Source organism: Mus caroli, unplaced genomic scaffold (assembly GCF_978045245.1).
Source record: "Mus caroli unplaced genomic scaffold, Mus_caroli_1 scaffold_11, whole genome shotgun sequence".
NCBI lineage: Eukaryota > Metazoa > Chordata > Mammalia > Rodentia > Muridae > Mus > Mus caroli.
In genome coordinates this window covers 95,796,051-95,810,556 of record NW_028227266.1, presented here as the reverse complement: position 1 = coordinate 95,810,556, position 14,506 = coordinate 95,796,051, and the positions used below count along the sequence as shown (strand labels likewise).

The 14,506-nt window shown below is 48.6% G+C and overlaps 1 protein-coding gene across 1 annotated transcript in view; it reads left to right on the top strand.

The window, feature by feature from the left end:
• The window catches only part of Spsb4 (splA/ryanodine receptor domain and SOCS box containing 4), a 75,707-nt gene that overhangs the window by 15,141 nt on the left and 46,060 nt on the right, over positions 1 to 14,506 (top strand). The window contains exon 2 of the mRNA XM_021172929.2: positions 7,422 to 8,268. Within this exon, the coding sequence (XP_021028588.1) occupies positions 7,575 to 8,268 (694 nt within the window). The 5' untranslated portion in view covers positions 7,422 to 7,574. The remainder of the gene's footprint in view (positions 1 to 7,421; positions 8,269 to 14,506) is intronic.

Sequence of the window (14,506 nt, the reverse complement as noted above, 5' to 3'; positions counted from 1 at the left end):
TCTGCCTACGGACATTTAAAATCTGAGAAAATGTAAAAACTGCTCAGGGATCAGATGTTGTGATGTCTACTTGAGTGATTTGCCCCTCCTCCTCATTCCCAGATCCTGTGTCATAGTCACTCCGAGCCTTTATTTGTAGCCTGGGATGCAGGAAAGGTTCTTGGTGGCCCCCAGAAGACCAGGAAGAACAACAGCATTTTCACCGTTGGGGCACAGACCCCAGTGCACACATCACTTAGATCTGGCATGTTAAGTATGTACGCTGTGTCTTTTCATTGGCTGTATTCTACTTGGTCAGCTGATCCTTTGTGAGCTGGAAGCTGAGAATCACAGTCACCTGTCCTGCAGCCCCTCCCCCCCCCCACACCCCCAAGGTTTTTCTGCTCTCAATTATGGGCTCCATCTGATGCGTTTGATCTTCAGCTATGGATCATGTTTTTTATTACTGCAAAGTAGACTCCTTTGCTTCATGTAACACTTCTGCCTTGAACTCCACTTTACTCTCCTCATGCAAAGATTGTTAGGTGTGAATTTACATAGGGCTTTGGCTGTGTGTCTGTCCCTCATTGTTCCCGGCTCTGGCTCATTTTGCTATGGGATGGTTCTCATGTGTTGTATGTGGTTGGGGATTTTTGACTTGTTCCTTGTTTTTCTTAGTCTTTGCTTATGAGCAAGCACATTGTTATGGCTACTACTTTGGTCTTGGTTTTACTATCCCGCCTTAGGTCTTGATGTCTTCTTGCTTCAATCGCTTCTTAAAACAAAGCCCTCAGGGACGGGGTCTGTTTTACTTTGGGCTGCCTTCCTTCTGACAGTTTAGAAGGTTTGTATTTTATTGTTGGTTGTGGAAGTTATCTTTAGAATAACTATGTAGAATGAATTTAATCTTTTGTTTAGACTGTCTGCCTTCTAAAATGAGTAACTGCAAAGATTGTTTACCAATTCCATCACGGGTTCTAGCTGCTTTATAGCAGCTGTTTTAAATGGCAGCTTTTCTTGATTTGCCTTTTTTTTCTCTTTTTTTCCCCCCTCCTTTGTTTCTCTGATAGCATCTTAAAAATTTTAAATGACATTTACTTATTTTGTGTTTGTGGGGTGGGGAGAGAGTGTGAGTATGCTGTGGTGTGTGTGTGTGTGTGTGTGTGTGTGTGTGTGTGTGTAGGTCAGAGAACAACTTGGAAATTGGTTCCCTCCTTCCACCTTCTTCGTCCTGAGCTCAAACTCAGGTCTGCAGACTTGGCGCAAAGCACCTGACTAGCTCAGCCACTCCCGCCGGCAGCTCCTTATCTAGACCTAGGAATGGCTCCTTTCGTATCACAGTGCGCAGCCTTGGATCAGGATTTTGCATACAGTATGTGCAAGGAGTGCTGGAAATTACACAAGAGGCACGGGATTGCTCTGTGGCTCACAAGAAACGAGGTTCTGGGACTCGAGCAGTAATTTCTTTTAGCAGTCGCTTCTTTTCAGTCAACAGAGAGCTGTAGCTGTAGTTTCTCTCTGTGTCTCTGTCTCTCTGTGTCTCTGTCTCTCTCTCTGCTCCATGCCCTCCTCCTTCCTGGCCTCCTGGACACTGCTGACTGTGAAGAAGGCTAGTTTTGCTTTCCTGTTGTCCTGCTTTCCCATTCCCTGAGAAGCCAAAGGCAGACACCAGACTGCAGTCGTCTGCCCAGTGCTGTTGATTAGACCGTTGGATTCTTCCTTCAAGAATCCCAGCTGCTGGCCCACTCTGCAGGCTTTCCCCAAAGCCCTGACCTGCTAGGTGCCTTCTCGAGGTGTTTTTGGACTGGCTTTGATCTTTGCTGCTCTGGGCTCCCTCTGGCTGTGTTTGGCAGATTTCCCTTGTAAGCTGTGGTTTGGGTTACAAATGTGTCCAGTTTTGCTGAAGAGGGCGTTCGCATTTCTCGTTCTCTTTCTCCTTGATTTTGGATGATTTTCAAATAAGAACTCGAAGTAACTTTTATTCTGCCACCTTTTAAACTGTCTAGTGTGGGGGATTTTTGTGATCTAATATTCTCTCAGATCAAACATCACCCAGAACTTTCCGGCTGAAGCAGACAGAGTCTTGACTACAGAAAGCGGAGAACGCCAGAGCTGAGGACCGGAGGGCACAAAAGAATGTATCCACGCTGCGCAGCAGCGGGGGGTCCTTCCTTGAGTTCTGGACTTTGGTTGGGGTGTGCTACTGTCAGGGTGGTGCACTGTCAGACTTTCCTGTCTGATAAAACACCTGAGAAAACAACCTAAGAGAGAAGGGTTTGTTTTGGCTCACAGTCCCAGAGTTTCAGTTCATTGTGGCAGAGAAGTGCCAGAGATCGGATCTCATCTCTGGAGGCCAGAGGCACCATGGGAACGCCCACGGTAGCACCGGATGTGCACCTGACCATCCTCCCAGGCATTTCTGAGTCTAATTAGGTTGACGTTCAAGATTATCATGGGGCTGGGGAGATGGTTCAGGTGGCAACGTGTTTGCTGGACCTGAGCTTGATTCCCTTAAGGTATGTGGAAAAGCCAGGCACAGTGGTTTACCCTGGGGAAGTAAGAACAGATGATGGATGCCTGGGGTTTGCTGGTCAGCTGGTTTAGCCTGGTCAGTGCGTTCCAGGTCAGTGAGAGACCCTTAACAACAACAACAACAACAAAATCAGACAGCATCTGTCTGTCAGGGTTGACCTCTGGCTTACTTACCTACACACAGACCTGAAAAAGAAATTAATTATCAAAAGTTCACCTCATATCAATTAATATGGCAAGCTACAACATTTCATCTCTGGTGCCCAAAAGGCTCAGTTCTTTCTTATAATGTCTTAAAATGCGTTCAGTCCATCTTGTGTATCCCCAAAGTCTCAACAGCGGCAGAACCATTTAAATCCAAATTATCCTCTGAACCTCCATTCCCACATTCAGCCATGAGCCCCGGCAAAATCAAAAACAAGTCACATGCCTCGAAGATAAGACAACACAGACTAAACATCCCCCACTTCAACAGATGGCGTGGGTGGGGGGATAGAAAAAACGGAACCAAATGAAGACTGGAACCTCTTAGGGGAAAACACGGGGCACAAGACGTCAGCTCTGAACAGCCCCTATGACCTTGTTGTTTGCAGATCACCTCACCTCTGGGATGCCTGTTTGTGCTCACACTCCTGCCTTCTTCAGCAGACATCCTACCTTCCCGCCATCTTTGATTTCACCTTCACAGTTTCATGCATTACCCAATGGGAGGAGTCCCTTGGCTTCTCCTAGGAACCCCTTGCCTGCAGGGAAACCACATCTGTCACAGGCTGTCTAGCCACCTAGGCCTTCCTTTGTAATCTAGATTTAAGCCTCCACGATCCAATAGTTCTTGCATTCTGCATGCCAGTAAAACCAGCATAATGCTAGTATTTGCTACCTCCTTAAGCAACAGCTAGAGCATCTTGGACCATGGATGAAATGGTCTCTGAATGCCTTGATGGTCGAAAGCAGGGAATATTTCCTAGGTACCTGATGCAGGCAGGGTATCCTGGAGTTAATCCTATTAGGACAGAGTCTTTCAAATAAGTGAAAACCTCCACACTCTTGAGTCAGTTCCCAAAATGCTTTTGAGACATCTCTCCCGTTCTGCTAATGTCCTTCTATGATGGCTCTAATCCAGTGGTTCTCACCTTGTGGGTTGTGACCCCTGTGGTGGTCGAATGACCTTTTCACAGAGGTTGAGTTTCTGATATCCTGCATATCAGATATTTACCCTATGATTCATAACAGTAGCAAAATTATAGCTATGAAGTAGCAATGAGAATCATTTTATGGTTGGGCATCACCACAACATGAGGAACTGTATGAAAGGTCTCAGTGTCAGGAAGGTTGAGAGACATTGCTCTAGTCTCTTTGGAGGCCATCCTTCCATGGTGTTGTATTTGTTACTTTTCTTGTTGCTGTGGCAACCCTGACAAAAGCAACCTAAGGAAGGTGAGGCTTTGCTTTAGCTCTTCGGAGACAGCCCAAGGCAGGACTGTGGGGCAAGGTGGCCACTGTGCAGCCATGGTGAGAGAGAGATGAGTGAGGGGTGAAAGATGAGTGAGTGAGGGGTGAGAGATGAGTGAGAGGTGAGAGATGAGTGAGTGAGAGGTGAGAGATGAGTGAGGAGTGAGAGATGAGTGAGTGAGGGGTGAGAGATGAGTGAGTGAGAGATGAGTGAGTGAGAGGTGAGAGATGAGTGAGGGGTGAGAGATGAGTGAGGTGAGAGATGAGTGAGGGGTGAGAGATGAGTGAGTGAGGGGTGAGAGATGAGTGAGTGAGGGGTGAGAGATGAGTGAGTGGGGGTGAGAGATGAGTGAGTGGGGGGTGAGTGCCGCCCCAGCTCACCTTCTCTGTAGACAGTGCAGGACCTCAGCTCATGAAACAGTGCTGCCCACATTCTAGAGTGAGTCTTCCTACCTCAGGCCAGCCCAGAAACTGTCCCCTCCAGTATAAACAGGTTGGTCTCCTAGGCAATTCTAAATCTTGCCAAGGTGACAATCAGTATTAACTATTGAAGCTTCTTTTTTAATATATATACATATACATATTAATAATTAATTTACATCTCAAAAATTGCTCCAGGTTCCCCCACAGAGTCCCTCCCCCATGCTCCCTCCCCTTGGACTTTGAGAGATTGGTGCCCCCAGGTGTCCTCCAACCCTGGCACATTAGGTCTCTACTACTGAGGCAAGGCAAGGCAGTCCTCTGTTACATATGTGCTGGGGGTCTTGGTTCAACCCATGTTTGCCCTTTGGTTGGTGGCTCAGTCTCTCGGAGCTACCAGGGGTCCAGGTTAGTTGACACTGTTGGTCTTCTTGTGGGGTTCTATCTTCAGGGCCCTCAATCTTTCTCCCCAACTCTTCCATAAGGGTCCCCCAATTCCGTCCAATGTTTGTTTGTAAGTATCTACATTGTTTCAGTCAGCTGCTGGACGGAGTCTCTCAGAGAACAGTTATGCTAGGCTTCTGTCTGCAAGCATAACAGAGCATCATTAACAGTGTCAGGGATTGGTGCTTGCCCATGGGATGCGTCTCAAGCTGGGCTGGTTATTGGTTGGCCATCCCCTCAGTCTCTGCTCCATCTTTGTCCCTGCATTTCTTTTAGCACAAATTTTTGGTCAAAAGTTTTGTAGGTTGGTTGATATCCTTATCCTTCCACTGGGGAGTCCTGCCTGGCTACAGGAGGTGGCCTCTGGGAGTTTCTTTTATGGACAAACTGGAAGTGTTTGAATCATCCCATTGTGTATTTTGACCCCAAAACTAACTGTAAATATGGCTGAAAAATCCAAACTTAGCTGCAGCCTCAACACTGGGCTGCCCTGAGAAACCCTCCCTCAAATTAATTCTTTCTTCAGCTTTAAATTCAGCTTTAATTCTCAGTGAAGTCTCAGGACACGGACAAAAATGTGTACAGCTTCTTTTCCAGAGATGAACACAAATGGCCTTGGTTGAGTTCCCATGAGACATTGCTCTGCCTGAACTGTTTGGTGGCCTTCCTATGAGTGTCCTAGTCTCCTACGGTCTCCTCAGAATCACCCATTAAGCTGTGCTTACAGCATTCTAGAATTTCTCTCGCTGGCTTCTCCAAGCCTTCCTGAATTCTTCCTACAAACTAGTGCCACGGGCTTCTGTACCATGTGCTCAGGTATAGTCATGGCACCAGCTGCATCCCAGTATCAGTCGCTGTGCTTGTGCCTTTTGTGCTGTGACAAAATGCCTGGCAAAATGACCTGAAGAAAAAGATTTATTTTCCTTGCAGAGATTTCTGATCATCATGCCTAAGAGAGCATGACCTAGCATGGCAGCTCACATCATGGTGATGGTAACCAGGAAGGTCTGGGGGAAGATAACATGCCTACATATCTTAGTTAGGGTTTTACTGCTGTGAACAGACACAGTGACCATCAACTCTTATAAGAACATTTAATTGGGGCTGGCTTACAGGTTCAGAGGTTCAGTCCATTATCATCAAGGCAGGAACATGGCAGCATCCAGGCAGTCATGGTGCAGGAGGAGCTGAGAGTGCTACATCTTCATCTGAAGGCTGCTGGCAGAATACTGGCTTCCAGGCAGCTAAGATGAGGATCTTAAAGCCCACGCCCACAGTGACAAACCTACTCCAACAGGGCCACACTTTCTAAAAGTGCCACTCCCTGGGCCGAGCATATACAAACCATTACACTACAGTAGGGAGCTTTCTCCCTATCTGTCCTGGCAGATATACCTAGAGGTAAGTCGTATTGGTCTCATAGGGGCTTCTTAAATTGACGAGATTAGCCATCACCAACAGGAAGTCATGGATTGGCAGGACAGAGCATGTCAGTTGTCTTGGGGAAGTTGTTCGGAGCTGAGCCACTCTCAGGGTAGGGAGGAGGAAGGCACACACTTGGGAGGAAGAAGGCACATGCTTGTTCTCTGCCAATCAGTGGGAGTCCAGGCAAAGCCAACCTTTCTTTTCTCCCCATACTGAGGGCCATCTGAGCACCCCAAGCTCCCTGGAGTCTGCCTGACCTTCCTCAACCTCCTGGGAAACTGTCATCGTGCATTAAAGGATGCCCACTGGAATAAATGTTATCAATGATGTTTATATACCTAGGGGAAACACTGATGTAGTCAAGGGAAATAATTCCCTGTGGGATGTCTGGAGAACAAAGCCAAGAGGACGCCTGCCTCCAGCGTCCTAGATCTGAGTTTTAATCATACCATCTTTCAGATTCTCATACCACCTGGAGGGAGCGGATTTATCCCATCTTACAGAGGAGGAAAGTGGAGTCCAAGGGAGGCTTAAAGTAATGAGGGTTTTGCAACAGTGCTGTCTGGCTCCACAGTTTGGAATGGCCCATTCTTGTTCCCTCTTTCTCTGCCATTCATTTTCCTGTGGCAGCAACATGGGAAAGGATGCTGGCATCTTTGTACCCGGGTGACCCTGCTAGATACTTGCTCTATGTCTTGTTTCCCAAATCTGGTTACATTTTAAGACTTTTTTTTTTTAAGCTCAAGACAACTGGAGCTCCAAACCCATGAGTCACACCTTAAATTGTATGGCATCATGCCTCAGCCCTGCCATTGCTTGGGGGTCAGTTCCTTTGGAACAGTGATTTCCAGTGGTTGCCCTGGTGCCAAGAACAGACTGAGAATCGAGGACCTTGGTTTGACTGTAGCTCAGTCATTTATTACCTGTAAGACTAGCTAATCACCGGCCCCCGTAAGATGTAGATAAACGGGGAAACCTTAATCACTGAAGACAGTGTCTGCCATATCTCATATACTTGGAAAGTGTGAGATCCAGAGTATTGTTACTTATTATGCACATTAATTATCATACTTGCAAAAGGGCCCTACCAAGGCCTGGGCATAAATGAAGGGATGAGTAGCTGGCTGTTGATCCTTCTAGCATAACCCATGCCCTTTGCTTCCTTCTAGGAGCTTGGGCCCCTGCCACAGCCCAGCAGAGGCTGTGGAGGTCATCTATCAAGAAGCCTGGTTCCCAGCCTCAGGATCCATTTTTGGATACCAGGATTGGAGGCATCTGCGAGGTAGCAGTGGCCAGCAGCGGTCCCTTCCCCATAGTGAACCATGGGTCAGAAGCTCTCTGGGAGCCTCAAGTCTGTGGAGGTGCGAGAGCCAGCGCTTCGGCCAGCCAAGCGGGAGCTCCGAGGCTTAGAGCCTGGGCGACCGGCACGTCTAGATCAGCTGCTGGACATGCCTGCGGCAGGGTTGGCTGTACAGCTGAGACACGCGTGGAACCCCGAGGACCGCTCCCTCAATGTCTTCGTCAAGGATGACGACCGCCTCACCTTCCACCGCCACCCCGTAGCCCAGAGCACAGATGGCATCCGTGGCAAGGTGGGCCATGCCCGGGGTCTGCACGCATGGCAGATCCATTGGCCGGCTAGGCAGCGGGGCACCCACGCTGTGGTGGGCGTGGCCACGGCCCGTGCCCCTTTGCACTCTGTGGGTTACACCGCACTGGTGGGCAGTGACTCCGAGTCGTGGGGCTGGGACCTGGGTCGCAGCCGCCTCTACCACGATGGCAAGAACAGACCTGGGGTGGCATACCCAGCCTTCCTGGGGCCAGATGAAGCCTTTGCTCTGCCAGATTCCTTATTGGTCGTACTGGACATGGACGAGGGCACGCTCAGCTTCATCGTGGATGGCCAGTACCTGGGCGTGGCCTTCCGTGGCCTCAAGGGCAAGAAACTATACCCGGTGGTGAGTGCCGTGTGGGGTCACTGCGAAGTCACCATGCGCTACATCAATGGCCTTGACCGTAAGTGTCCTAGCCTAGGTGGCCAGGGGTGCCAAGACATCCTGCCCGGGGAGAGTTGGGGAGAGGAGAAGCGGAGCAAGTAAAACAAGTAACAATTGGGGAATCCTAAAGTTTGCAGCAGGGGTCAGGGCGTGGTTTTGAATTCTGACTTCTTTGAAGGTTTGACGTTTGGGGACTGTGCCTCAGTTATCCTATCTACAAGTGGCATGATGGTCATAACCTAACTCAGGGCACTTAGGGGGGTCATGTAGGATAATATGTGTGCTTAGAACAGTAAGGGCACTTGATAACGGCTCTGAGTGCTGAAGTGATTTATGAAACGACCCAACCTGGTCACAGCTGGAGAGTGTCCCCCTTGCCCAGACCCTAGGTGGGAGACCAGCTATCAAAAAAGATGTAGTGTTAGCAATTGTCATTTATTGCCACCTACTGCATGCAGGTCTGAACACCCAAATTCCAGCTCCTTCGGGTAGCTGTCAAAAGAGGTAAACCACTTCTTACCTCTAGCTGACTGGAACCGCGGGAAAATGAAGCCCTGGCTATTTTCCCTATATTGGGGGATTTTGCCACCCCCCCCCACCCCCCGCAGACAACCAGAAATCTAGATTGTGTGAACTGTCCCAGCAGTTGCTAAAGACTGTGTGGTTAAGTCAAACTCCTCAGTGGGCTGTTGGGTTTCCTCAACAACATGAAGTCCTTCTTTATTCAAAATGCATAAGCTCTGAGGCAATTTAAAAGTCACAGTAACAAACAATTGCCAGAGGAGGCCCGGTAGCCTCCAGGAAAGGCACGCATGGCCCCATGGCTGAACTTGAATCCCAACCCTATGTCCGGTTTGTTCGCTCACACATACTGGCTATTGGGGTTTGCACAGGAAATATCCTCCACAGGCTCATATGTTCAAACGCGTGGTCCACAGCTGATGGTGCTGATGTGGGAGGTTACAGAATCTTCAGGAAGCGGGGCCTTGGAGAGGGAAGTGGATTTACTGGCTGTCTGGATCCTGAGTTTTGATAGCCTGGCTTCACTTTAGGTCAGCATTTCTCTGCTTTCTGATTGTAGATATCATGTGACCACCCGCTTCCCACTTCTGCTGCTAATTTTACATTCCTTGTCATGGGGACAATATCCCTTCTCTCCCTTCTCAAATCTAAGCCAAGGTGAGCCCACCATTAATGTTCCTTTTGACCGACCAGGTGTTTGGTCACAGCAGTGCGAAAAGTCACTAGTGTCCCCGTCCACCAGCCCCCACCTGCAGACTCCCTCCCACACACACCTTCCCAAACCTACAGAGAGTTTGCAGCCCCAATTCCAGGGTTCACTTTAACTGAGAGATGTACTTGCCAGCCAGTGTGGCTGATTACAGATCCCTTTTTTCTTTTGAGAGAGAGAAAACAGAAACAATAAACAAAAACCTGAAGCATAGCGCTCCAGAACCATAAGCAGCCCCACCCCCACCCTCGCCCATGTCTGCTTGCCTCTGAGACCAGGCATTTTCCCATGTTCCCCTCTTCAGTTGAGAGCCCAAGAGTAACACTCCAGAAAAAAAAAAAGGAAACTGCAGTCAACGTTTGACTTGTGTAAAAATTTGTGTTTGACTGAGCAAAATGTGGGCTGATGGTTTTTTTCAAAGGTGCCAAGCAAACACAAAAATGGCTAGAGCTCCCGACAGGGGTATAATTGGTGGCATTTTTCCTGGTATTTGTTTCTGTGGTTGTTTGACTCAGATGAATGGTGGGACGGTGCTCCATTTTCTGTTTAACTGTAAAACCTTGGCGCAGAGGAGTCTGCCCTGAGCAGGGTGAGTCTATCATCACGGTGCCTTGTGGGAGATGTCTGGAATCCTCTTAGATAGACATGGTGAGGCAAACAAGGGCATCAGTGAGCACTCCGGTCCAGCCGGGAAATCTACTGCTGGAATTAATTTGGGCTTGCACCAAGCTCAGGAAGGTGTGTCCCGTCCCTCTGTACATCACCAGCACAGCAGGTCTGTGTCTCCAGAGAGTCACTCTAATTCCCTAAGATCCACACTGAATCTATAAAGTGGGACATCAGCTCCCTTTCTTAGTTTGAATGTTAACATCAACGTGGCAACGTGGTAGCCAGGACTAAATGTCTGACATTGACCACCAGGGAAGATGCAGATGTGAAAGACTAAAGAAAGAACACTTCCTTTAGGTTATTGATCTGCTCCAATCTAACTGCTTGGTCTTCCACAACAAGGCTCTATCATGCTGTCCCTGTGGCTGTTAGTCGGGGATCTCCTGCACTGCTGAAGGAGGCTGGGTGGGAAAGGTAGTTGCTTGCTGGGTCCTTGGGGTGGTTTTATCTTCCTCCTCATTGGAATGGCTGGGGTTGGCAGAATCTGAAGCAGGATTCAAGAGGTGGAGGACAGTGGGAGGAGTGACTGCCATGGTGGAAGTAGGACGTCATGATGCAACCCATGGCATCTCCTCTTTGATGACAGGGTCAGTTTGTCTGATCCAGTGCTTGGAACCAGCTCTGACTGTGGTAGGACACAGCCATACAGGACATAGAGGTAGGACAAAGCGGTAGGACATAGCTCCATCTGGTAGAGCCTCGGAGCTGGGTGGTGATAGGAAAAGGGCTATGTGGTATGTAGAAGGTGACCTGAGACAAATTCCACTGTGGATCCCCGGGAGGGAAATAGTTTGGCCCTAGAGAGTCCCTAGGTAGGATAGGTGGCCCAAGGTTGAAAGAATTCAGATATTTGTTGATTGTGGACATGGTAACCTGACTGGGGTTGGGGGTTGGACTAAAAGCATCATTGGGAATAAAGAAACCTGCCTCTTAGGGTTACCTCCCTGAAAGACCTCCTTTCTCAAAGCCTCAGTGTCCCCTCTTGTGCTTGGGGTAATCAGGCACACCAGCATTGAGCAGACATCCAGGAGTTAAAGCCCATTGCTGTAATTAAGCAATTGAGCTGAGGGAGGGTCGGGGTGGGGGTGGGGGTCATGGATAGAACAAAGAGTGGCCTTTGTAAAGCATTTTCCTCTCTTGCAATGGAAGTTGTTAATAGATAACTGTTTTTCAATGTATGATTCTTTATGACTATAAAAGCAAGCCTTAAAAAGTCTTACCACACTGGACCCTGAAGCACATATTTGATATGTGTCCTGATAGGAAGAGGATCCTGACCGTGCAATTTCCTCTTGCAAATGCTTGATGCCCTGGTACCCCTGATGAATAGAATTGTACATGGTGTAGAATAGCTACACCATGGAATATACAGCCTAGTGTGTGGGAGTTTCCTGCAAAGACCTGCAGGATGCCTAAGGGTTGTAGCTGATGAGATAAATACAGCCAAAGCCAGGCACATGCCCAGGCTGTCTGTCTCAGTTGTCTAGAGCCAGCCTAATAACAGCAATAATAATACTAGCTATTATATATATTTAAACATTTATTTAATTTAAATATATATATATATTTGTATTTAAATGTAGTTATATTTATAACAATAATAATACTAGCTAGAAATACCTCATTCTTCTGGGTTCTTTTCTAAGCCCTTTATAAAATTAATCACCAAAATTCTCTTTAAGCAGAGAGCTTAAGCAGGTTGCTCAAAAATCACACAGTTCATAGCTGAGGAACCTGGAGGTAGGCTGAAGCAAATTGTGTGAGATGCTTGTGGGGACTCTTAGCAGACAGGCAGGGGGAGAGTCGGCTCCACCTGACTGGGTGGCCCTCTGGTGAACTTAGATGAGATCCTCCATCCTGTCTGGTGCTCTTTCTCTTTGAATGGCTTCCTTCCCACCTTCCCAGCCCTCAAAGAACTCTGCAGAGTATGCTGAACAGCTAGGCTGGATGCAGAGGATGCCTCTGCTGCCCCTGGAGTCAGGTGCCCCACCCCTGAGCAGGCAGTGTCATGGAAGGCGCCCCAGCTATTCTGATGTTCACCTTTCCGGTAGACTAGCCTTGTGATGTGCTCTGGCTACTGTCTGGAATTGCCCCCTAGTCTGAAGGCTCCTCTTTCCATGTGCCAGAACAGAAGTACGTTTTACTCGGGTGTTTAGTTGGTGCTGGTTCGGGGGCGTTCTGCCCAGAGGGCCCCCTGGTGCTCAGGACTGACTTGTGGCTGGAGCGTAGGAGCTCAGGTGTGGCATCCAGGGACTAAACTGGCCGTGAGGCGTCCTCCACCCGTGCCAAGCAGAAGGAGCTATGTTTCCAGACGCCATTCCTAGATGGTTTAATCGATCTGCCAACAAGTATTTATTGGTGCAACAGTGCGGCAGAGGAGGCTGGCAGCTGGCCAGAGCTTCTGGTATTGATGGGGACCAGAGAGGTTTTCCACAGAATGACTGACTGCAAGGACATCCTCCCCTTGTCAGATTGTGCTCCAGCTCCGTGCCGAGCCTACCGCCTCCCTGTTCGACACTCACGAGTCTTGGGTGGGCACTGAGGTCCTCCCAACTTCCCTAATGACCGAATGTGGCTCCAACAAGGTCCGTGTCGGACCTCCCCATCCTCTATCAGCTGGTCACCCCAGCTCATTACTAACCAGAGAGATCCTGTCTCTGCACCATCAGCGAGGACCCCAGACATCCACTCAGTGTCAGAGGGATTTGCTGTCTTGGCTTACTCAAGTGATGGAGAAGTATTCAGGCAGGGATGATGACCAGGGAGACCTTTGCGACAAGTGGAAAAAGCCAGGAGTTGATGCATGCATGGATCCTTTTAGTAGGTAAAGATGTAAGTTGGTTAACCGCTGTTAACAGTACACACAGCCGTGTATTAAAGCACCGCCACCATCTTCTCCAGTCCCCAGCCCCCTCTCATCCCTGCCACCAGCCATCATCAGCAGTTTCTGGCGTATCCTTCCAGAAATATTTATGACAGGGAATTTTTAGACCACACTGTAAGCAGGGCTCTGTTTCATGGCTCCCTCCCCCACCTTAATGGATCTTGGCAATTGTTTAAGTATCAGTTACAGTAGAGCGGGCTCATTTCTTATTAACAGTTGCATGTATTTTCAAAGTATGGTTGTCTCATAATTTAATTATTCAGATCCCTATTTTTGTACAGCCAGGCCGTTTCCTGTAAGAATAAACCTTTTAATCTTCATTCGAATTTCACTTATTTCCTCCCTTCCCACTGTTTAAGGTTCTCAAAGCCTCAGTTTTGCCATCTACGCAGTGGGATGGTTAGAAGACCATGCAAAGGGCTGTAAAAATGATGCAAATATGAAGCCTGGCCCGGCACATGGGTGGCCCACTGCAGGTGTCCCCATGGGAGCTGCTACCACACTTTCTCATTTCCCAACATCCCACTGAGCTCCTCTCAGGCACCCAGTGAGCACTGTGGGTGACTTGGTTTCGAGTTGACAGGACAGTAGGGTTACATGGCTGTGATTTTGAGAAGGCTGTGGACATCTTATTGCACTGAGATAACCACAGCTGTCCAGTCCAGCCAATCCGGATGTAGGATGGACATTGACACCATAAGAACCTGGCATCCTTGCCTGCTCCAAATAGGCCATGGTTTGTGTGTTTTGTGGTAACGCTGCAGCCGAACCAGCTGATTCTGAAATGGAGACTAATCTAATCTAGCCTTCCTGTCTACCCCTCCTTATAGCACCCCATGGAAAAGCACACAATAGGTGCTCCGTAGTGGTAACTGCATTTTAGTCTTCTCATAGTTGCCTCTCTCATAGCACCCATGCCCAGGCTACTTAGGAGGTGCACATAAACACACATGAAGGCTTTGGCCTCTCACAGCCTGAATAGTTTTCCTTTTTTCTTTCGCAGCAGGCAACTGTGAAAGTCACAGTTGGCCAGAATCGAAGGAGCTGCCTGTGATCACTGCCCGCCCTCTTGCAGTGTGACCCGTGTGTGACCCGTCCCGGCTTCTCATTGTGTGTTTTGCCTAGCACATCTGTCCCCACATTCAGGCCAGCTGGAGGCGGTGTGATAGGCCATGCATTTCCATTCAGGACATTGCCATTCAGAAACTGGACCCCTACCTTTTATTCTGCATAAAAGGAACAGATTTTCGACTGAGAAAGAGCCTTACTCAGCTGCCACAGTCCTGCTTTGAGGGAATTTCCATGTTTAATCATCATGAGCCATCCCACACAGCCCTGCCGCCACCAAGGGCTTTGACATGTAGAGGCCAGCATCTGAAATCAGGTGTGGGAGGGACTATTGCTATGCTAAATGTCAGTCTGGGCTAGTATGGTCTGGAGGTATCTACTGGCATCCTGGGGTCCAGGACTCTC